Source organism: Eurosta solidaginis, chromosome X (assembly GCF_040869045.1).
Source record: "Eurosta solidaginis isolate ZX-2024a chromosome X, ASM4086904v1, whole genome shotgun sequence".
Taxonomy (NCBI): domain Eukaryota; kingdom Metazoa; phylum Arthropoda; class Insecta; order Diptera; family Tephritidae; genus Eurosta; species Eurosta solidaginis.
In genome coordinates this window covers 98,204,432-98,228,463 of record NC_090324.1, presented here as the reverse complement: position 1 = coordinate 98,228,463, position 24,032 = coordinate 98,204,432, and the positions used below count along the sequence as shown (strand labels likewise).

The 24,032-nt window shown below is 35.8% G+C and overlaps 1 protein-coding gene across 9 annotated transcripts in view; it reads right to left on the bottom strand.

Annotated features, from left to right (window-relative positions):
- bt (projectin protein bent) overlaps nucleotides 1-24,032 on the bottom strand; it is a 3,328,983-nt gene that overhangs the window by 2,750,267 nt on the left and 554,684 nt on the right. For 8 of the 9 annotated variants that reach the window (XM_067757812.1, XM_067757814.1, XM_067757820.1 and 5 more), the window contains exon 6: nucleotides 23,552-23,687. The exons of the other annotated variant lie outside the window; for it this stretch is intronic. In XM_067757812.1, the coding sequence (XP_067613913.1) occupies nucleotides 23,552-23,687 (136 nt within the window). The remainder of the gene's footprint in view (nucleotides 1-23,551; nucleotides 23,688-24,032) is intronic. 9 annotated transcript variants of the gene reach the window in all.

Here is a 24,032-nt window from a genome sequence, read left to right as displayed (position 1 = left end):
CACTACGAATTTGTGTAAAACCATGACCTTCCCAATTAGGACTTCACATATCACTTCTCCCTCGACTTGGTTATACTAGCCTGTGACCGTACGCAACCTTGCTCCATGTAATGACTTAACTCTCCTGTAGACCAAATCAGATCGAATCAAGGAATGAGATGCGCCCGTATCTACAGTCAGTACATGTTCTTTGCCATCCACATTCCCTCTGACGGTAAGACTGCTCGATTTTCTACCAATTTGCAACACAGATATCACAGGGCATTCAATAGCTGGATCTAGCTCTCGATCTCTACCTCTTACTCGCTCTTGCTCATCTCCTCCAGCTTTGCGTTTACGGCCACCCACATTGTTGAAACTACTAGATCAAGATCGCAATGACGGGCAATGTGACCGGACTTCCCTCATTTGAAACATTTGATAACTTTTTCACTCCGCTTTTGCGATCCTTTCAGCGCCTCCAATATTGCGTCTACCCACTCTGGCCTTTCTACCTCCACACGGCGTGCTTTGTAAACTGGCTTACACAGAAGTAATGCTGTTTCTTGAGTCAGTGCATGGGATACCGTTTCTGCGAATGTAGGTTTTGGGTTTGCATATGTCGCTCGCTTCGTTTCTACGTCCCGTATGCCATTTATAAAACTCTGGATTTTTACCCTCTCGGTGTACTCCACGGGTGCGTCCGCATTTGCCAAATGTGCCAACTTTTCAACATCCGAGGTAAACTCCTGCAAAGTCTCATTCGCTCTTTGGTGACGGTTTTGCAACTCAATTTGGAATATCTGTTTTCTATGCTCGCTTCCATAACTCTCTCTCTCTCGACAGCGGCCATCAATGCTTCATAGCTGTTCCGTTCGTACTCTGGAATAGTCTGTAAGATTTCGGCAGCTGGTCTTTTCAATGCTACGAAGAGTGCAGCAAATTTAAATTCAGGATTCCAGTTGTTCGCTGTTGCGGTCTTCTCAAACTGTAGCTTAAAGACCTGGACAGGAACAGAACCGTCAACCTATAGTGTCCTTACCTTTGGATTGCTTGCTGAAACAGCTGGGCGATTTAGTTGTAACTGCTCCATACGACCTTTTAAATCATCTACTTCTGCCTGAAATTGAGCCATTTTTGCATCCTGCGCTTCCAGTTTTGATGATACCTGTTCCAAAATTTCTGCCGACATTTCAGATATGCGTGCCTCTTGCGCTTCCAATTTAGATGCCATATATGTCTTTTGGTCTTCCAGTTGAGATGACACTTGCGACATCATTTCTGAAATACGTGCCTCCTGTGATTCCAGTTAGGATGCGATATATGTCTTCTGTTGGTCGAGCTGTGTTTCCATCTTGGATGCAATCTGTGCCGACATTTCTGACATTTGCGATGACATTGATGCTACTGTCGATGTTTGTGCAGATATTGCAGCCAATATCATGTTCAAGTCTGTGCTGGTAACCGTCTGCGATGTTTCGTTTTTCTCTTCAATTTTTGTTGTCTCCTCGCCATCAAGATGAAAGACATACTCTTCCACATCAATTCCTTCTGCTTCCATTGCCTCTCGTAGCCGTGCCCGAAGTTCAAGTTTAACGCCGCTTGTATTCAATCCACGGCTCTCCAACTCCTTCTTTAGTTACTGGATCTTCAATTCACCGTACTTTTCCATATCCTTGTTGTCCTCTGGAATTTATTCAACAATTCCTCTTCTGACACCAATTGTAACGAATTTACTTGCAAATCCTCTTATTTGCCCTTCTTCTAAGTTCGAATCACTAAACTGTTGAATAAATAACTCCAATATGTAATAATGCAAAATGGCCTTTATTAAAGTACTTCATAATAACACCCAAACTGTGTAACGAATAGCTTGCTTAATAACCACACTGATTGATAGCTCAATGAAACTCTACTATTCAAAATAATACTGCTCTTGCTCGCTAGATAGCGTCTTAATCGAAATCTCAAATCAAACTGCATTCCACCGTCTCTACAATTGCCGCATTTTATACTCTTTGATTTCAACCTTCGCATCTTCTAGGCGCTTCCAGAATCTACTAGTCCAGCAGCTCTGAAACTTCTAAGCTGTAAATACAATTGCACAATTTTATAGTTTTTCTCATTGCATACTTATAGGAGTATCTCAGATATATGCATGTGTTTGTGCATTGTCTCTCCGCTGCTCGTATACGTTCATGGTACATATGGGTAGACGCAATTATTGTTTCGTTTATGTAGAATCATAATGATTGATCTATGGATGTGAATTCACGTCACTGGTTAGCATCGGCTTAGAGATGGCAGCACTCCTTAGTTTTGCTAATATTCGTAAGAGTATTTATTTATTACGGCTTTCCTAAGCCTAACTTAAATCTATTTTACATGTTTATAGTTGTCTTCTGGACTATGCAATCTAGAATAGTTACATCTATGTCCTACCTTGGAGTACTATGGATGGGAGACTTCCAGATCATGCGAACAAAGTGTTGTGCAAGTGTAGTATGTAGGCATTTTAGGCATGTTAGTAAAGCGCGAAGGCGACATCTGCACGGCGATGCACTGAGCTAATCGAGTGATGCGTTTCAGTATGTGCTCCGGCAACCTTTTTTGTATGCGTACAAGAGCTTGGAAGTCTTGGCGCTACATAGCAGAATAGTTTCGCTGCACTTCTATCGATGCTATGGAAGCCCACCACTCCAGCACTAAATTGGTAGTGTTCTGCAATAATTGTACAATTTTTGTTTAAATTTATTGGAATGACATGATTTAATATCATTCGGTAGTTCATTATAGGATTTAAGACCTTTATAATACAGATTACATTTGTCTGCTTCAGTTTTATAAGCCGGCAGATTAAAATCATTTTTATTACGAGTATTTACAGAGTGCATATCTTTTATATATTTTATATTAGTCCTCAAATACGCAGGCAAAGTTCCTTCTATTATGTTTTTAATAAATTTTATGGTATAATAAAAAAGTTGCTGTCTAATGCTAAGCCAATTAAGAGAGCATAGCATGTCTCTGAAAGGTGTGTCATACCGTTTTTTGAGAATGAATCTCATAGCTCGGTTCTGTTGCTTTTGTAGCTTGTATATCTGACTACCTCGCAAGATGAAAAATATAGTTGGGCAATAAATAAAATGAGGTTCGATTATAGATCTATATACGATGATTTTATACCTACTATTTAAATATTTGCAGGTTCGTTGTGTAAAATATAACTTTTTCGCTATTTTTCCTACCGTATAATCCACGTGCTCGTTGAAATTCAGCTTATCATCTATTTTTATTCCCAAGTATTTTATGGCGCTGACTTTTTCAATTAGTTCGTTATTTATATTTAAGTTTTGTAGCTCACTGTTTTGAAAATTGCGTCTAGATATAACCATAAATTTCGTTTTATTGACATTCACTTTTAGTCTGTTTACGCATAACCAACCATATACGCTGTTAAGATCTTCTTGCAGCTTAGCATATATTTCAGTAATATTGTTCCCACTTATCATCAGCAATGTATCATCAGCAAACAATTTTATTTCACAGTGCTTAATGGAGCTAGTTATATCATTAATATATATATTGAACAGTATGGGTGCCAGCACAGACCCTTGAGGTAGACCAACAGGTACCTCCCTTTTATCCGATACGGATGTTCAAATCACTGTTCTTTGGTATCTGTTAATTAGAAAGTCTTGAAAGCATTTTAGTTCTATACCAGAAACGCCAATGTAAGAAAGCTTTTTCAGCATTAAGTTTTGGTCGATCGTCTCGAATGCACGTTTTAAATTCAAAAACACAGCTAATATGTGTTTTTTCCTGCTTAAATCTTCTTTCCAGTTAGCTACAACCAAATTCAAGGCTCTTTCACAGGAATGTTTCTTTCGAAAACCAGATTGTTGAGGTATAATAATTAAATTATCTTCTAAATATTTTACCAGCTGATTTTTTACCACTGTTTCCAAAATTTTTTCATCACATTGTAACGTGTTTATAGGTCTTATCTCCCCAGCTTTGATGGTATTTTTAACTTTTTCTAATGGCACAACTATAGAAGATTTCCATAAACTAGGAACGAGACCTTTATCTAAGCTCTCATTAACAAGTTGAGAATAGAAAAAACCTGTATACCTAATGGAGTCTTTAACGACTCCTTCCGATACAAGTTTCTTCCCTCCAATTTTAATTTTAAACTTACTTACTATATCAACTATTTCTGAAGTGGATACTTTCTGAAACTTAAAAACATTAGGGCCATTTTGCTCATCTATAGTACCTTCATTACTAAAAGAAGTAGGAATATTCATGCTAATCTCCAATATAATATCAATGAAATAGTTATTCAAAGACTGCGCTATTTCATTTTCCTCTGTGTAGAGTTGGTCGTTTATTTTAATTTTTTTAATACCATTGTTTTCTTTAGCCATGTTTATGGAATTTTTCAAATTTTTCTACATGACCTTACTATCACCAACACTATGGTTGATTTTGTTTTCCATGTACTTGGCTTTTTTATTTTAATTAGCCGTTTATATTGGCGTTTCGCACTATAATATTCACTCCATTCTCCAGTGGATAGGCTGATCTTATAAAGATTTAGCTAACGTTTATTTAAGTTAGCCAGCTCAAAACCAAGTCAAGTTTTACACTGACTTCTTTAGAGTATGTCAGGGTGGTCACTGCGCTTGATAGCGTATTATATAGGAATGTTGCCTTATTTTCGATACTCAGATTTTCAAAGTCAGTGTAGTTCATTAGCAAGGCTGTCGCTTGTATAATTTTCCCAGGAGATTATGGTTCTCTTCGTTCTCATATGAAATAGTTTATGTAATTTGATTTTGAATTTAATCGTTTCATGGTCTGAAATCTGAAACTCTTCTAATTTTAAACATGATATAGAGCTACTATCTGTAAATAAAAAGTCGATCAGTGTATCTGTCTTATCGCCCTTTCGTGTATAAAAATCTATTTTTTGCTCCGTAACAAAGGATCGAAATAAGTCAACTAACTGTTTACTATGAGTTGTGCTCTTGTAAAGGTTTATATTGAAATCGCCCAAAAAGATAATATTATCCTGTGTTACGCAGTTATTATTTAAATGTCGTATAAGTACGTTATAAATTCTGCATCACTCGAGCTCGGTGAGTGATATATCAGAGCTATTTGGTATTGGGGGAAAATATTTTTAACTTTTAGTATAATACACCAGATGTTCTTATTTAATGTTCTGTTGTAACTTATTGAGTATTCAATTGTTTCATTTATATATATTAGCACACCGCACCTGTGCCTGCTGTGGGAATCGCACCGTACAAGTTTATATGTTTGTATCTGTAGCTCTTGATTCGTTATTTCTTCAGTCGAACAAGTCTCCGAACAAAATATTAAATGTGGTTTATGTACATCTATCAGACGCTCTAGTTCAGCTAATATTTAAATATATACAACTTATTCGTGCCTTATTTCTTGGCTGCGAATATTTTTTATACGCAGGACAAACTTTGCTGAAAGCGTAATGGCTAACATCGACGTCAATAACTTTTTTTTGAACAAGTTCGCTACAGTTTACACATTTAACAATGTTAGATTTGCACTCTTTGCTATCATGGGGTCCAGCACATTTGCTGCAAGCTACTTTATTCGTGCACTCAGCTGCTTTGTGCTTATATCCCAGACATTTAAAACACCTCAAAACACTTATATGCTCATAAGCGACGCAAGTATCCCACTCTATATATAGTTTCTTTTGTTGCAACACATTATCGAATGTTACTGCATCTGTTTCCACTAACGCAATGTAGCTTACTTCTCTACGATTGGTATTTTCATACAGTTTTAACACTTTAAAATCCTTTCCGTTACATAGTTTTTCTGGCTGATTATTTGCTACGCGTAAATCTTTAAGCAATTCATTGCTCTTTTTTAATTCATTAGATAAATCTTTTGCTATCTCATTCTTCATTGCAATCAATTTTATTTCTATGTTATGCTCTAAAAGGGAGTTGAAATCCGTAATAATGCTACTTTTAATCTGGCAGAATTTATTAAAAAATATCTGCTCGACTATCTGTTTAATATCAACGGCTTTCATTTTTGTTTCTTCACATTTATTAATCAAATGTTTGATTTCCACAAATTTTGTATTGGTATCCGATAATGCACATACATTACAGAACCATTTTATGTTCATATTATCTTCTATTATCTTTTTTTCATTTCTTTTAATATTACTGCATTTCAAGCAGAAACTATAGCCACACCCACCCGAGCATGCTACTATGTCATCTACCTGAAGCAGTTTCGCAGTACATTCTTTGAACTCTGCTGGCATTGTAAATGTATATCTTTCTAAGAAAATGTAAAAGATATGCAACTTTACATGGCAACTTTGTGATACACAACTTTAAATATTCGCAAGACTGGTTTCAAAAAATAAACTAAACAAATAAGGAAGGCTAAGTTCGGGTGTAACCGAACATTACATACTCAGTTGAGAGATGTGAAGACAAAGTAAGGGAAAGTCACCATGTTGTAAAAAGAATCTAGGGTAACCCTGGAATGTGTTTGTATGACATGTGTATCAAATGGAAGGTATTAAAGAGTATTTTAAAGGAAGTGGGCCATAGTTCTATAGGTGGACACCATTTAGGGATATCGCCATAAAGGTGGACCAGGCCTGACTCTAGAATTTGTTTGAACGATATGGGTATCAAATGAAATGTGTTAATGATAATTTTAAAAGGGAGTGGGCCTAAGTTCTATAGGTGGACGCCTTTTCGAGATATCGCCATAAAGGTGGACCAGGGGTGACTCTAGAATTTATTTTGTACGATATGGGTATCAAATGAAAGGTATTAATGAGTATTTTAAAGGGTGTGGGCCTAAGTTCTATAGATGGACGCCTTTTCGAGATATCGCCATAAAGATGGACCAGGGGTGACTCTAGAATTTGTTTGTACGATATGAGTAGCAAATGAAAGGTGTTAATGAGTATTTTAAGGGGGCGTGGGCCTCAGTTCTATATGTGGACGCCTTTTCGAGATATCGCCATAAAGGTGGACCAGGGGTCACTATAGAATTTGTTTGTACTATATGGGTACCAAATGAAAGGTGTTAATGAGTATTTTAAAAGGGAGTGGGCCTTAGTTCTATAGGTGGACGCCTTTTCAAGATATCGCCATAAAGGAGGACCAGGGATGACTCTAGAATTTGTTTGTACGATATGGGTATCAAATGAAAGGTGTTAATGAGTATTTTAAAAGGGAGTGGGCCTTAGTTCTATAGGTGGATGCCTTTTCGAGATATCGCCATAAAGGTGGGCCAGGGGTGACTCTAGAATTTTTTTGTACGATATGGGTATCAAATGAAAGGTGTTAATGAGTATTTTAAAACGGAGTGGGCCTTAGTTCTATAGGTGGATGCCTTTTCGAGATATCGCCATAAAGGTGGGCCAGGGGTGACTCTAGAATTTTTTTGTACGATATGGGTATCAAATGAAAGGTGTTAATGAGTATTTTAAAAAGGAGTGAGCCTTAGTTCTATATGTGGACGCCTTTTCGAGATATCGCCATAAACGTGGACCAGGGGTGACTCTAGAATGTGTTTGTACGATATGGGTATCAAATTAAAGGTATTAATGAGGGTTTTAAAAGGGAGTGGCCCTTAGTTGTATATGTGAAGGCGTTTTCGAGATATCGCCATAAAGGTGGACCAGGGATGACTCTAGAATTTGTTTGTACTATATGGGTATCAAACGAAAGGTGTTAATGAGTATTTTAAAAGGGAGTGGGCCTTAGTTCTATAGGTGGACGCCTTTTCAAGATATCGCCATAAAGGTGGACCAGGGTTGACTCTAGAATGCGTTTGTACAATATGGGTATCAAACGAAAGGTATTAATAAGTGTTTTAAAAGGGAGTGGGCCTTAGTTCTATAGGTGGACGCCTTTTCAAGATATCGCCATAAAGGTGGACCAGGGATGACTCTAGAATTTGTTTGTACGACATGGGTATCAAATGAAAGGTGTTAATGAGTATTTTAAAAGGGAGTGGGCCTTAGTTCTATAGGTGGATGCCTTTTCGAGATATTGCCATAAAGGTGGGCCAGGGGTGACTCTAGAATTTTTTTGTACGATATGGGTATCAAATGAAAGGTGTTAATGAGTATTTTAAAAAGGAGTGAGCCTTAGTTCTATATGTGGACGCCTTTTCGAGATATCGCCATAAACGTGGACCAGGGGTGACTCTAGAATGTGTTTGTACGATATGGGTATCAAATTAAAGGTATTAATGAGGGTTTTAAAAGGGAGTGGCCCTTAGTTGTATATGTGAAGGCGTTTTCCAGATATCGACCAAAATGTGGACCAGGGTGATCCAGAACATCATCTGTCGGGTACCGCTAATTATTTATATATGTAATACCACGAACAGTATTCCTTCCAAGATTCCAAGGGCTTTTGATTTCGCCCTGCAAAACTTTTTCATTTTCTTCTACTTAATATGGTAGGTGTCACACCCATTTTGCCAAGTTTTTTTCTAAAGTTATATTTTGCGTCAATAGACCAATACAATTACCATGTTTCATTATGGCATTTTTTTCATTTTTCGTAATTTTCGATATCGAAAAAGTGGGCGTGTTCATAGTCGGATTTCGGTCATTTTTTACACCAATACAAAGTGAGTTCAGATAAGTACGTGAACTGAGTTTAGTAAAGATATACCGATTTTTGCTCAAGTTATCGTGTTAACGGCCGAGCGGAAGGACAGACGGTCGACTGTGTTTAAAAACTGGGCGTGGCTTCAACAGATTTCGCCCTTTTTCACAGAAAACAATTATCGTCCTAGAATCTAAGCCTCTACCAAATGTCACAAGGATTGGTAAATATTTGTTCGACTTATGGCATTAAAATTATCCTAGACAAATTACATGAAAAAGGGCGGAGTCACGCCCATTTTGAAATTTTCTTTTATTTTTGTAATTTGTTGCAATATATCATTACTGGAGTTGAATGTTGACATAATTTACTTATATACTGTAAAGATATTAACTTTTCTTTTAAAATTTGAATTAAAAATTTTTTTTTTTAAAAAGTGGGCGTGGGAGAAAGACTCCGATTTTGCTAATTTTTATTAAGCAGACAAATATTAATAAGAGTCCTGCCAAATTTCATCATGATATCTTCAACGACTGCCAGATTACAGCTTGCAAAACTTCTAAATTACCTTCTTTTAAAAGTGGGCGGTGCCACGCCCATTGTCCAAAATTTTACTAGTTTTCTACTCTGCGTCATAGGTTCAACTCACCTACCAAGTTTCATCGCTTAATCCTTATTTGGTAATGAATTATCGCACTTTCTCGATTTTTCGAAATTTTCGATATCGAAAAAGTGGGCTTGGTTATTGTCCGATATCTTTCATTTTAAATAGCGATCTGAGATGAGCGCCCAGGAACCTACATACCAAATTTCATCAAGATACCTCGAAATTTACTCAAGTTATCGTGTTAACGGACAGACGGACGGACGGACTAACGGACGGACGGACATGGCTCAATCGAATTTTTTTTCGATACTGATGATTTTGATATATGGAAGTCTATATCTATCTTGATTCCTTTATACCTGTACAACCAACCGTTATCCAATCAAAGTTAATATACTCTGTGAGCTCTGCTCAACTGAGTATAAAAATATTTTTCTACCGTGATGGTAGCCCTGTTTTTGGCTGACATTTTTAACTCCTTTATGTCTTCCACTTGCCCTTTCTATCACTCACATTTGTAAACAGATTCAGTGCTTTTGGGGCGCTAATTTTTCGCGCTAAGTTAATGATAGCAAAGAAAAGTCAAAACACAAAATAAAGAGCACAATTAGTAGCGACAGTATAGCAACAAAGCGGCTTGACAGGTTGTTGATGTTCTCACCCGTACTCAGCGTATCAGCAGGCGTTTGTGTGAAAGTGTGCTTGGCGATGTTTGCAGCGCGCCGACTGCGGAAATGGCAGCACATCACATAGCTTTTGCAAATTACTAACCACCTAAATACTCCACTCTCCCAAACTATGTTTTTAGATTTGTCCACTTGAATACAGCTTCCCGCACCTGTTGTTAGATATTGTACGTTTTTTTAGTGCTTTTGTATGTATAAAAACACGGAGCACGTATCAAAACGACCGCCTTGTTCTTCTCTTCTTCTCTTCGCACAAACACATGCATGCACAAACACATGCATATATCTGAGATACTCATAAAAGTATGCAATCATCGGTGGAAGTATCACTCACATGTACACGCGCATATGGCTATGCGAGAAGCTATAAACGTGCATCTGAAGTTTATAGCTGGCGAGTTTATAGCTGGCAAACAAGTAGTAAATTCTAGAAGAACAAACGCCTAGAAGTATGCGAACGACACAGCAGAGAGTATAAAAGGAGCAAAAGCTGAGTAAGCAGAATCAGTTTGATTTAAGCAAGCTGTTGGTTGTGAAGTACTTTAATAAAGGTCATTTCGCATTATTGAATATTAGAGTTATTTGTCAACAGTTTAGCGATAAGAACGTTAGGAGAAGGTGTATAATAAGCGGAGTTCTCCTAAATTCGTTACAATTGGTGTCAGAAGGGGAATTGTTGAATAAATTCCAGAGTTGCAGAGCACAACAAGGACATGGCGAAGTTAAGTGAATTAAGGATCCAGCAACTTAAAAAAGAGTTGGAGAACCGTGGATTGAATACAACCGGCAATAAGATCGAACTCCAAGCACGGCTACGACAGTTTATTGAGTCGGAAGGCATCAATGTGGAGGAGTATGTCTTTCAACCTGATGGGGAAGAGACAACAACAAAAATTGAAGAGAAAAATTAAACATCGCAGACAGTTACGAGCACAGCCTTGAACATGATATTGGCTGCAATATCTGCACAAACGTCGACAGTAACATCCAAGATGTAAACTCAACTGAAAGAATAGAAGCCATATATGTCATCTCAACTGGAAGAACAGAAAACTTATATGGCATCCCAACTGGAATCGCAAGAGACACGCATAACATCCAAGATGGAATCACAAGAAATGAGTATTTCAGAAATGTCGAGACAGATTACATCCGAGATGGAAACACAGCTAGAAGAACAGAAGACATATATGGCCGAGCAATTAAAAGCACAAGAGGCTCGCATATCTCCGCAGATGTCAGAACAGGAAGCAATGGTATCATCGAAACTGGAAGCGCAGGATGCAAAAATCGCCCAATTTCAGGCAGAAGTCGGCGATTTAAAAGGTCGTATGGAGCAGTTGCAACTAAATCACCCAGCTGTTTCAGCGAGTAATCCAAAGGTAAAAACGCCATCCTTTGACGGTTCTGTTCCTTTCCAGGTCTTTAAGCTTCTATTTGAGAAGACGTCAGCAGTGAACAATTGGAATGCGGAAGATAAAGTTGCTGCACTTTTCGTAGCATTGAAGGGACCAGCTGCAGAAATCTTACAGACTGTTCCAGAGAGCGAACGGAACAGTTATGAAGCATTGATAGCCGCTGTCGAGAGACGTTATGGAAGTGAGCATAGAAAACAGATATACCAAATCGAGTTGCAAAACCGTTACCAAAGAGCGAATGAGACTTTGCAGGAATTCGCATCGGATGTTGAAAGATTGGCTGATCTCGCAAATGCAGACGCACCCGTGGAATATGCTGAGAGGATAAAAATCCAGAGTTTTATAAATGGCATATGGGACGTGGACACGAAGCGAGTGGCATACGCAAACCCAAAACCTACATTCACAGAAACGGTATAACATGCTGTTATTGAGGAAACAGCATCGCTTCTGTGTAAGCCAGCTTTCAAAGCACGCCTTTGTGGAGGTAGAAAGGCCAGACTGGGTAGACCCAATTTTGGAAGCTTTAAAGGGAACGCAACGGAAAAATAATGATGCAATCAAATGCTTTAAGCGTGGAAAGCCAGGGCACATTGCACGTCATTGCAGCACCGGTCCTGGTAGTTCCAACTTGGCTGGTCGTAAACACAAAGCTGGAGGAGATAAGCAAGAGCGAGTCAGATGTAAAGATCGAAAACTTGCCCCAGTTAATGAATGTCCCGTTATATCTATCTCGCAAATTGGAAGAACATCGAGTAGTCTTACCGTCAAAGGAAATGTGGATGGCAAGGAGCGTGTTTTGACTGTAGATACGAGCGCATCTCATTCCTTATTCCGATCTGATTTGGTCAAGAGGAGAGTAAAGCCGTTACCTGGAGCAAGGTTGCTTACGGTCACTGGCGAGTATAACCAAGTCCAGGGAAAATGGATCTGTGAAGTCTTAATTGGGAAGGTCATGGTTTTACACAAATACGTTGTGGTGGAGATTGTTGATGAAGTCATATTGGGAGGGGCTTCTTAGTTGACCATGACAACAGGATGGATATGCAGAGAAGGATAATGCATTATAAGAACCAGGATGTACCACTCAACTTCAGTTTTGAGAAAGGCTTCAGCAGTAAGCGAGTGCTGATGGAGGCGATTGGACAAAGACTACCAAAGTCAAAGGCAGTAGATCGGGCAAAGGTTGATGGATGGAATGGGCCAAATAAAGTGAAATCAAAAGTACATGCGAGAGAAACACTGGCATTTACAAAACCAAATGGACGCACAAAGACGAAGGAAAGAATTTCCCAGAAAAAATGAGAGGGTAGTTTCGAGCCAGGGCGCACTACTCTTGTGAAACGTGGGAACGATACTGATTATGCGAAGCCAATCCGTCAAGCGCAAGATCTACGAAGTAGTTCATTGGCCAAAACACAGAGTGTGAGGGAACGAATCAGGATAATGGGTACTAGGATGAAACACAGGTACGACAAGAACAATAATTCGGAAGGTTTCCTGGAGGGAGATTTGGTACTGCTATATAACCCTCACCGGCGGAAAGGTGTTCCATCCAAATTTTGGTGCAGTTAGGAAGGCCCGTATAAAGTTGTGAAGAAGATCAGTGATACCATCTACCGCATATAAATCATTGGGAAACCACGAAATAGAAGGATGGTTCATTTGGTGATGCTAGCAGCGTATAGTTCAAGAAATTTATCTGATCGGGATGATCAGACTTAGATGGAGGGCAGTGTGACTAATATTAGCAAGAGTAAGGCACACTATCATCTCTAAGCCGATACTAAACAGTCACTTGTATCTACATAAACAAATCAATCATTATGTCTACACATATATACATACAAGAAGCGGAGAGATATGCACAAACACATGCATATATCTGGGATACTCACAAAAGTATGCAATCATCGGTGGAAGTATCACTCACATATACACGCGCATATTGCTATGCGAGAAGCTATAAACGTGCATCTGTAGTTTATAGCTGATAAGTTTATAGCTGGTAAACAAGTAGTAAATTCTAGAAGAAGAAACGCCTTGAAGGATGCGAACGACACAACAGAGAGTATAAAAGGAGCAAAAGCTGATTAAGCAAAATCAGTTTTGATTTATGCAAGCTATTGGTTGTGAAGTGTTATTGTGAAGTACTTTAATAAAGACCATTTCGCATTATTGAATATTACAGTTATTTATTCAACAGTTTAGCGATACGAACGTTAGTAGAAAGTGTAAAATAAGCGGACTTTCCCTAAATTCGTTACAATATGTTAAAAACTAACTGAGTTATTATAATTTTAATGTCGTCTAAATTATAAGCCTCCATTGCAGACTGTAACCTATGTAGTTATTAACCGATATTAAACTTATTACTAGTTTTCTATAGACAAAACATCCCGTAAAGCTTCAAGTGTATGATTATTTAAATGAGGTAGAGCTGACGAAAGACTTCTTATCTGAACAATCAGTTGCATGGAATATGTATGCTATAATGCCCCTTCACTAACTTACAATTTTCGAGAATCGGCCATATTTGATAGGTTGTAATTATTATATATATTTATGAGTATGTACAAGTGGGTATACTTTTGTTTTACTTATTACATGTGTAGTGTAGTCACATATATTTGTTCCCATATATGTGACTAGACCTTTTCCATTTTAAGTTCAGAAAATTACAATTCAAGTTCAGAAAAGCACAATTCAAGCTCAGAATTTCCAATTTAAATTCAGAAATTTGCAATTCGAGTTCAGAAATTTAAAACTCCAGTTCAGAATTTTCAATTTAAGTTCAGAAAATTACAATTCAAGTTCAGAAATTCCAATTTGAATTCAGAAATTTACAATTCAAATTCAGAAAATTACAATTCAAGTTCAGAAATTCCAATTTAAATTCAGAAATTTCCAACTCATGTTCAGAAAATTGCAATTGAAGTTCAGAAAATTACAATTCAAGTTCAGAATTTTCAATTCAAGCTCAGAAAAGTAGTCGGGTATTTTTTTTTTTCATCCAATGGAAATAAATGTATGTAAGATGGTATCTATGTGTTAAGGAAGCATTGGACATCTTAACTCGTTTAAATCAATTTTGCGAGATAGCGAAGAAAAAAACTCTCGCTCATAAGAAGCAATTGCAATGCCATCCAGCTATATTCTTAGCGTCACAACCATTGATCTGCCCTGAGTATGACAACAGTGATGACGAGCATATGACCACTTGAACAATCAACGGAGCGTCCCGGAAGTAACGTATAGGTACTGTCTGCATAGATCTTGGCGCCATATGTCAAAATATCTCAACTTATCCGCCATCATCATCATTCATCATGAATTGACAGTTAATCGCGATTTTGGCAGTTTCGTAAAAAATCATGCCAGTTTTCCCTGTTTCGCGGTAACTGGCGGCGATTGGGAGCACCATGAGAGGTCAAGTCTTCCTCCACCTTCGCAATTCTGTGGAAGTCTTTCCCTTCCACTGCTTCCAAACTGCTGTTTCCACTGAAGTACTTTCTTGGCCGTAGCGTCATCATGCACTTGTTGGAAAGAATTATCCTCCATTTGATTTCAAGATTTAAAATAACTTTTGAAAATTAACACCCTACTTATAAATTTCTGAATTCGAACTGTAATTTTCTGAACTTGAGATGTAATTTTCTGAACTTGAATTGTAATTTTCTGGACTTGAATTGTAATTTTCTGAACTTAAAATGAAAATTCTGAACTTGAATTGAAATTTTCTGAATTTGAATTGTAGTTTTCTGAATTTAAACTGGAAGTTCTGAACTTGAATTGTAATTTCTGAACTTGAATTGGAAAATCTGAACTCGAATTGTAAATTTCTAAATTTAAGTTGGAAATTCTGAACTTGAATTTTAATTTTCTGAACTTGAATTGCAATTTTCTGAAGTTGAATTGTAAATTTCTGAACTTAAACTGGAAAAGTTGTAGTTGAAAAATTTATGAAACGTATTATATTTTTTGATTTGAAAATTTTGTATATGAGTTTCAGAATAAAATATTCGTCTTAGAACCAAGACGTATCGTTTGTTTTTAATTTCAGCACTCTACATTCTATGTTTTTTAATTTTATTCAGTTACAGTGTAAAACGTATTTTAACAATAAGTCTAAAATCGTCAAATAAATAAATGTAAGGCGCGATAACCTCCGAAGAGATCTAAGGCCGAGCTTCTCTTCCAATTTTCGTCGTGCTCCTATTTTTTTTTCCTTCAAATTGACGGGATGGGACCTACTTGTTTAATGCCGACTCCGAACGGCATCTGCAAGGCAGATGAGTTTTCACTGACAGCTTTTCATGGCAGAAATACACTCGGAGTGCTTTCCAAACACCCCGCTTAGACAAATTTTCTTCTAATTGAAAAAACTTGTTTCTAAAGTTTTTGATGTTGCTTTTTCCGGGGCGTGAACCAAGGATCTTCGGTATGGTAGGCGGAGCATGCTACCATCACGCCACGGCGGCCACCAAATCGTCAAATAGTTTTAGAAAAATCCCAAAATGTTCCAAAAATCTAAAAATAGAAACTTGAAGTCACTTTTGGGTTTGAAACAAAACCAAAAAGTTTCAAAATTCTAAAGATAGGAACTTGTATACACGTTTGGTTTTAAAACAACCAACCAGGGTTCAAACTTGGTGTTTTATATTAAAAAATTTCATTTGTGAAAAGCGCTTTTTCGAAACAATTTGCTATGCATATAAGGTGTTATGATACGTGTTTTATTACACAGATGTGGTATCTCAGTAGGTAGAGAAAGTAACACCATACCAACCTCAATTTTTTTCTTTTTTTTAATATTGTAAGTATAGACCTTTGTAGTTTCAGTTTAGGGTATACTCTACATTTGAAATAAAATTTGGTTTATTTCATATATGTATGTATACAAAAAAGTTTCAGATCTAGCCAAAAAGTTTTAACTGCAAGTTTTGGTGCATAGAGAGCATATAAATTTACGTCTTCCCACACATAACATACCTACACATAAATAATATTTATTCAAATTTATAAAAAAAAATTATATAAACAGTTACACTTCCCTGTAAGGAAGCAGAAACTACCCCTGTGTTAGTAACTAGTAACAAAAGTATCTGGTTCAGAACTAAACCTAAAGTACCAAATAAGTACTAGTTGGGTAGTATCTAGATTTTCTATAGTTCAAAAATTGGACGTTTGGGTTTTTATATTTCATAAAAAACATATAGTTATTTGATAAATTTGATATTTAAAAAAAAAATTGCTACTAGCTTAAAGAATTTTCGATTATGAGTATGTCATATTTCCCTGCACTATTAAGCATTTTTTTTACGTAAACTTCATAGCCTTTAAAGCGTCATCTTATAAAATTGACAGGAAAAACGCTCCAACAAGGTAATTACTTAGCCATAGATTCAACACAGTACATTTAGATAATGAAAAGTCCGTTATATTTTATGTAGCTGTTGCACAAGCACATTGCAGAAAAAACTAACGAAAAGTTAACACATTTTTAAACGGCTAAAAATTAAAAGCGTACTAATGCATGAAGCTGAAGTAAAACGATAAAAAATGGAGAACTTATTGAAACTCCGTATAAAGCTAGATGCAAAAAATGGAGAAATTATTGAAACTCCGTATAAAGCTAGATGTAGTGCTTGCTACCTCCTTTTTTCTTATTGTCCTTTTAAAATGTATCTTCATTATTCCTCTTCACAAGCGTGAGTTGTTCATCTATAGAAAATTATCGTGGCATAGCTTTGCTCCCTGCTGTTCTAGAATTATTTATCATCCATCTCCACATTGCTAATTGCCAACACGGATTTTATAGGGGAAAATCCACAATTACAAACTTGCTTTAATTCACAAATGCCGTTTCAAATTAGTTCAGAGAATATATGCACACGGAAGTTGTATATACTGAGCGTATTCGTATGTATGTAAAGCGCATTCGTTACTTCTTGATAAACATTATTTTTTGAGCTTTCAACCAAGTATCTCGCAATGGCTTTTATCTTATCCTTCTGACCAGACACAAAGAGTTTTTTTTAAAAATTCTTTATCCATTGTCATTGATGTGTCTTCAGAAACTCCTCAGGGCAGTTATTTTGGTCCGATATATCTACTGCAATAAAGCTTCTTAAATTTTGATATACGCTGATGATGTAAACATGTTTCAATCTTACAAGTCAATTGAAGATGTCTTTAATGCAAACAGATTTTTACAGCGTTATTATGTGAATTTGACAAATTATCAATAAGTTTACAAGTAATCAAGATTTGTATCAAGTTGACAAATAATTCTATTCTGTGCATAGCTTGACAACTCTAAAAAGCCCTACGACCTGTGCTTTTCACCACATTGTGGTGAACTAAATAAAGTAAACAGCTGTGTAGTGCAGCAATCATGAAATGGAGTCTACAAAAACGTAAGAATTAAATATTGGTCATTATTTTTGTAACAAGTATTTTAAAATCATTGTTTTTTTTTTTTTTTCAAGAAAATAGAAAGTGGAACGTGCTACGCATGAACAATGGAAGCGATATACCCCCTTTTACGCTGTCAACCCTAAAATGGGAATAGGAAAACATAATCCCAACTCACCGTTTGTTTGATGTCGGAGCAACTATTGCAATGTGGGTGCAATCAATTGCTCCTATTGTACTTTTTATACCGCATTTCCGGAAAAACCTAAAATTGTATACACAGATTTTAGAACACTTATATTCTGTAAAATATCACTAGCTATACCCTGTTTTAACAATGTTCTCTTCTTCGACTGTACGCGGAAATTCGATTTCTCTGCCCTTAACCCTCACAATGAGGTTTTACACAGCCTTCAAACTCCGAGAAAAGTCATCTCATGGCTCATTGGCAAGATAAAATTGTTGCCCACGCATTTCTGGTTGGATCCATTGCCAGAATCCGGATAGTTTCGGGCAAATTTCATTTGTGAAAAGCGCTTTTTCGAAACAATTTGCTGTGCATATAAGGTGCTATGATATGTTTTATTACACAGATGTGATATCTCAGTAGGTAGAACAAGCTACACCATACCAGCCCCAATTTTTTTTAATACTGTAAGTATAAACTTTTCTAGTTTCAGTTCAGGGTATACTCTATGTTTGAAATAAAATTTGGTTTGTTCATATATGTATGTATACAATGTATGTATACAAAAAAGTTTCAGATCTAGCCTAAAATTTTTAGCTGCAAGTTTTGGTGCATAGAGGGCATATATATTTACGTCTTCCCATACATAACATACCTACACATAAATACCATTTATTCAAATTTATAAAAAAAAATGTATAAAAACAGTTACATCTCCCTGTAAGGAAGCAGAAACTACCCCTGTGTTAGTAAATAATAATAAAAGTCTCTGGTTCAGAACTAAACCTAAAGTACCAAATAAGTACTAGTGGGAGAGTATCTAGATTTTCTATAGTTCTAAAATTGGATGTTTGGGTTTTTATATTTCATATTAAGCATATAGTTGTTTGATAAATTTGATATTTAAAAAAAACTGCTACTAGCTTAAAGAATTTTCGATTATGAATATGTCATCTTTCCCTGCACTAATAAAAATTTTTTTTACATAAACTGCATAGCCTTTAAAGGATTTAAAGCGTCATGTTATAAAATTGGCAGGAAAAACGCTACAACGAGGTAATTATTTAGCCATAGATTCAACGCGGAACATTTAGATAATGAAAAGTCCATTATATGTTATGTAGCTGTTGCACAAGCACATTGCAGAAAAAACTAACGGAAAGTTAACACATTTTTTAACGGCTAAAAATTAAAAGCTTATGCAGTGCTTGCTCCTATTTTTCTTATTGTCGCTCCTGACCTTTTAAAATGTATCTGTATTCCTCTTCACAAGAATGTTGCAAGTGCATATGTTACACTTATACGTTTGTTAACCCGGCCTTTTAGAAGCAAATTAAAAGTCCTCTTGCCAACAATTGGAATTGGAAAATTCAATTCCCAAAACGAAAAAAAAATTTGATCCTATTTTGTTTATCTCCTTTTTATTTTTTACTTACTGGACTAGTCATTCACTAAATAATTTTGATGTTTGCATTATTAGTGTACTCACGGTAGTTTTGAGACTAGCCGATAATAAAAACAAAATGCCCGCAATCTGGCTATGGTACATGATTTCTGAAGGCTTTTAGATGATACAAATACTAAAATGAAAATCATTCTGTCGGCCGTTTTTTTTTTTAGGTTGAAAAAGGTAAATTTTTTTATAATCGGGTTCAAAATAGTACATAAATAACAATTTCTAGTTCAAATATCGTCGGTACTATGCCAAAGTCACGAATGTGCCATTTTTGTTTCAACGAAGTATTATATATGTCAAATTTTGCAAAGCCAAATCGAATATGCATTTTTTTTGAAAAAAATTAGAAAATTAACATTTTTCAATAAGCATTACTTAGTGGTTTACAAAAGTAAACCTTCCAATAGTGGTTTAAATATACAAAATTAAATCTCTATTTATTAAATCTCTATTTTTAACAATGTCTTCAAGGTTTGAAATGCGTTTTTCACAAAACATCAAATATGCACATTCGTGACTTTGGCATTGACCGACGATATGCAGAAATATACATTGTTTATGTATTATTTTTATAAAGATAACACTAACTTTACCGTTAATTAAAATATGTGAACAGTAAGCCTGGAGCATTTAGTTTGTTTACGTTTATTGTAGTATAACCGAGGCTCCATGTATGTGGATGCTACATTCAGTGTACTAATTGCTTGCTTATACATCGTATTAGAATGAAAGTAATCGCGCATAAAAAAAAAACTGTCACTTATCGCACGCTGAAAATCTATTGAAACTGTGCTTATTGTGTAAAACAATGAAAAAGAATTTGTTTGAAATAACTGTTACTTCGGAACAGAAAATAAACGAACATGTAGTGTATAGGAGCAGTGACGAGCGGTTGCCGAAAGCATTGTGTGGAAATTGTAGAAACACGTTGTACCTGAAGAAAAACAAAATGACAGTGAAACATCTAGTAAGTTACCCGATTATTCTGACTACTATATTCCGTGTAACACTCGGTCAGGATATGTCGCGAAAGATGTGTCTCAAATAAGTACTGATTTTGGACTGGACAAATTGTGCACGTGGTATTGCTCGGTCTCTGCGTATGTCAACAAGAAAAAGAAAAATAATTGAACCAAACTTCAAAGAAAATTTGCAAACGTTAAATCATTAACTTGATACTCATTTCGATGTTAAAAAGTTCCATTTACTCTATCGAAAAAGGAAAGGAGTCTGTTGTTGATGAAGAACTAGTATTTTGCAAGAATGTGCAGAAACTCATCAAGGACGTTAAAACAAGCCGAGGAGTAGCTAACGTGCACTTGAAATTGGGTGCAGATAGTGGTGGTGGATTCCTTAAAATAATCTTATCGATTCAGTCGTATGATCAAGATTCATTGGGAAAAAAATCAGCTAAAAAATAAACTAAGTGGTGTATTGCACCCAAAGATGAATTAGATCATGTTGGAGAACTCCGAATTATCGGAAGTTGCATGTTAAACTTCGAAGCATGGAAAAATAGTCGTAGCCAAAAAAATTTGAAAAAATTATTATTATTTTTCACATTACCCTCTGATTTCAGACAACACCGAGCCTCGCCAGTTATAGCGGATATAGTTATGGAAGAGCTACTGACAAAATTTGAGCTAGAGTCCAAAGAAAAATCAAGGCTGCTAACAAAATATGTGGACGACATCTTTGCTGTTGTCAAAAAAGAACACATTCAAAATATGCTCCACATGCTTAATACGTACCACAAGAACATACAATTTACAGTAGAAATAGAAAGGGATGGTCAACTCCCCTACCTCGATACGTTAATAGTCAGAAAGAATAATAAGTTACTTATTGACTGGTATCAGAAACCAACGTCTTCTGGAAGGCTGATAAGCTACAACTCCAAGCATGAAAGAAGGACAATAATAAACACGGCGAAAAATTTTATTAGAAGGGTTCTCACAATCAGTGATGAGGTTTTCCACGAGAAAAATATTAAAATAATTAAAGTAACCCTGGAACAGAACGACTTTCCCAAAGAGTTAACAAATAGACTTATCCACAATTTTCATACCACGAAAAATCATGAAGAAAAAAGAACGGACGCGGCTAACAAAAAGTATTTGACAATGGAATATGTTCCAGGATTATCGGAGAGGATAAGGAGCTCCAATCTATACGACAAGGATAGCTATAATCTAGCGTTCACGTACAAAAATACACTAAGGCAAGTTTTTAATAACATAAAGGATAAGATCCCCAATTTCGAGAAATCTGACGTAGTTTATCGAATCCCATGCAACGGCGACGGGTCCCGCGTATGCGAGAAGGTATATGTGGGGACAACAAAACTCAAGCTCATGACAAGGATTTCCGGTCACAGGTCAAACATAAAATTAAGGAACAGTTTTTCAGGAAATAAGACGGCCCTATCTGCCCACTGCAAAGATACAGGACATCACCCTGATTTTGAGAACGTAAATATATTGGAGAAGGAAAAACATTACCAAAAACGCTATACCTTAGAAATGCTACATATATTGAACACTCCTAGTGAAAAACGAATTAATTTTAAAATGGACACTCCCACTGTGCGAGTGCTTATCGCAATTTGATTTTGAAACAACAGCAACATACACCGCGCTCACTTAAATAAGAATATTCAGCATCCAGCATACTTCAAGACAACAACTAAGCAAAAGGGGGTTGATATACATACTAAGTTATGTCTTATTATTACATGTATTTTATTATTGTAAAATTTTTGTTTATACTTACTGTTCTTGAAAATTTGTTTACATTTGCGGTATTCTGTACATTTGTTTATTTTTCATACTTTCGCTTTTTGTACCTTCAACACAGATTTTTGGCCATTGCTAATTTAGTCGATCGAACATATTTATATGAGTAAGTCGCTTATTATATGTATATACGTAAACATTATGTAGAATACGTTCTAATGGTTTGTTTTTTTATACCCCTAGTCCCGAAGATGGCTTTAGAATAAAGCCGAAATATCGACAAGAATAAATTATACAACTATAATACAAAAAGTTGTGTTTTTATTTAAATTTGCCTTCAGCTCAAAAATTTAAAAATATATTATTTTCAATAACGATACAATATATATTACATTTATAAAAATAATATTTAAACAATGTGTATTTATGCATATTTAAAAAAAAATTGTTATTTATGTACTTTTTCACATTTATTTAGTGATATGTAATCGCAATCGATGGAAATTTTGAAAAAAATAAATATTTTCTACTCGATTACTAAAAAATTTACTTTTTTCAACCTAAGAAAAAAGGGCCGATCGGATGATTTTCATTTAAGCTTTAGTATCATATAAAAGCCTTCGGAAATCATGTACCATAGCCAGTTTTGCGGGCATTTTACTTTTTATTATCGGCTAGTCTCAAACATACCGTGTACTGACTCGAAGATTTCACATGCCGCCGAATTAGTCTTAATGACAGGTGATAAAAGTCTTAGTTGCAGTAGATGCGAGTGAGGGTTCGAATTCAATTATATTCAAATAGTTTTTAGTACAAGAACAATTTTTAATAGAAAAAGCTCAAAGCTTCTGGGCTCATATCGTGTTTTACGATCACGGATCGAAAACCATTTTCACTTAAACGACAGATATGAAACGTTTGCAAAACTGATAGAACATTATGAATATAATAAGTACTAATAGTTACTGTCTCACGTATTACCTAAATAATTTCAGTGCTACGGCGATTTAAAAAATCGAATTTGATCACGGATCGTATAACACGATATAGGCCCTGATTTAGGAGTTTATTTTTATTTTTTTATAACGATGCCCTACCGAACATTGTTATGATTTTGCGTTGCGGTAACAAAGGTCCTTAAATAATCTTTCAGTGAATAGTAAACTGTTTACAATTGTTGTCTAGTTCGCTTAACAATGTAACGTGCTGTAAAATAGCGTGAAGAAATTCACTTATGGGTCATTAACCAATACAACTGGAAAAGTAACTTCAAATGATATCAGCTATCGATTGTAAAATTTCGTTTAATATAATTTTTGTACTTGGTTATTTGTTATGACCAAAACTGAATAATCTTTGTATATTGCTATTCTTACTTGTTTATTTTATTTTATTGCAAATTAAATTCATACCACGTTATGGTTGGCGTTGGTTCTCCGACACATCTGCATTCAAATGTTACATTGCCTCCGTCTTCACTTTGGCGTATAACTGGACGTTCGGTAAACGTGGGTTTAATGATGTCGTCTGGTACTGGTGCTTCATCGCCTAAATTCATTTACATATATTTATATGTGCAGATATGTGGATACTTTAATATGGGAACGTGTTTGTTTTATTAAAAAATAGGTAAGTAATTTGAGCTTCATTCAAACTTGGTATTGAGTAAAACCAGATAATCAAGATATTCTAAATTCATGCATTTAAAATGTTATGCTATTTTTATTTTTAGTTATCTGTTAAATGTATAGCTAACTACATATTAATGAACTATTAATTCATTTTTGATGGACTATTTGAGCAAAGGTTTTGACTACCAAAAGGCAAACGAAGAACATTTCCACTGTGCTGACAGTGTGCAGTTCTGCGTGCTCGATTTGGCAGCTGAAGGGG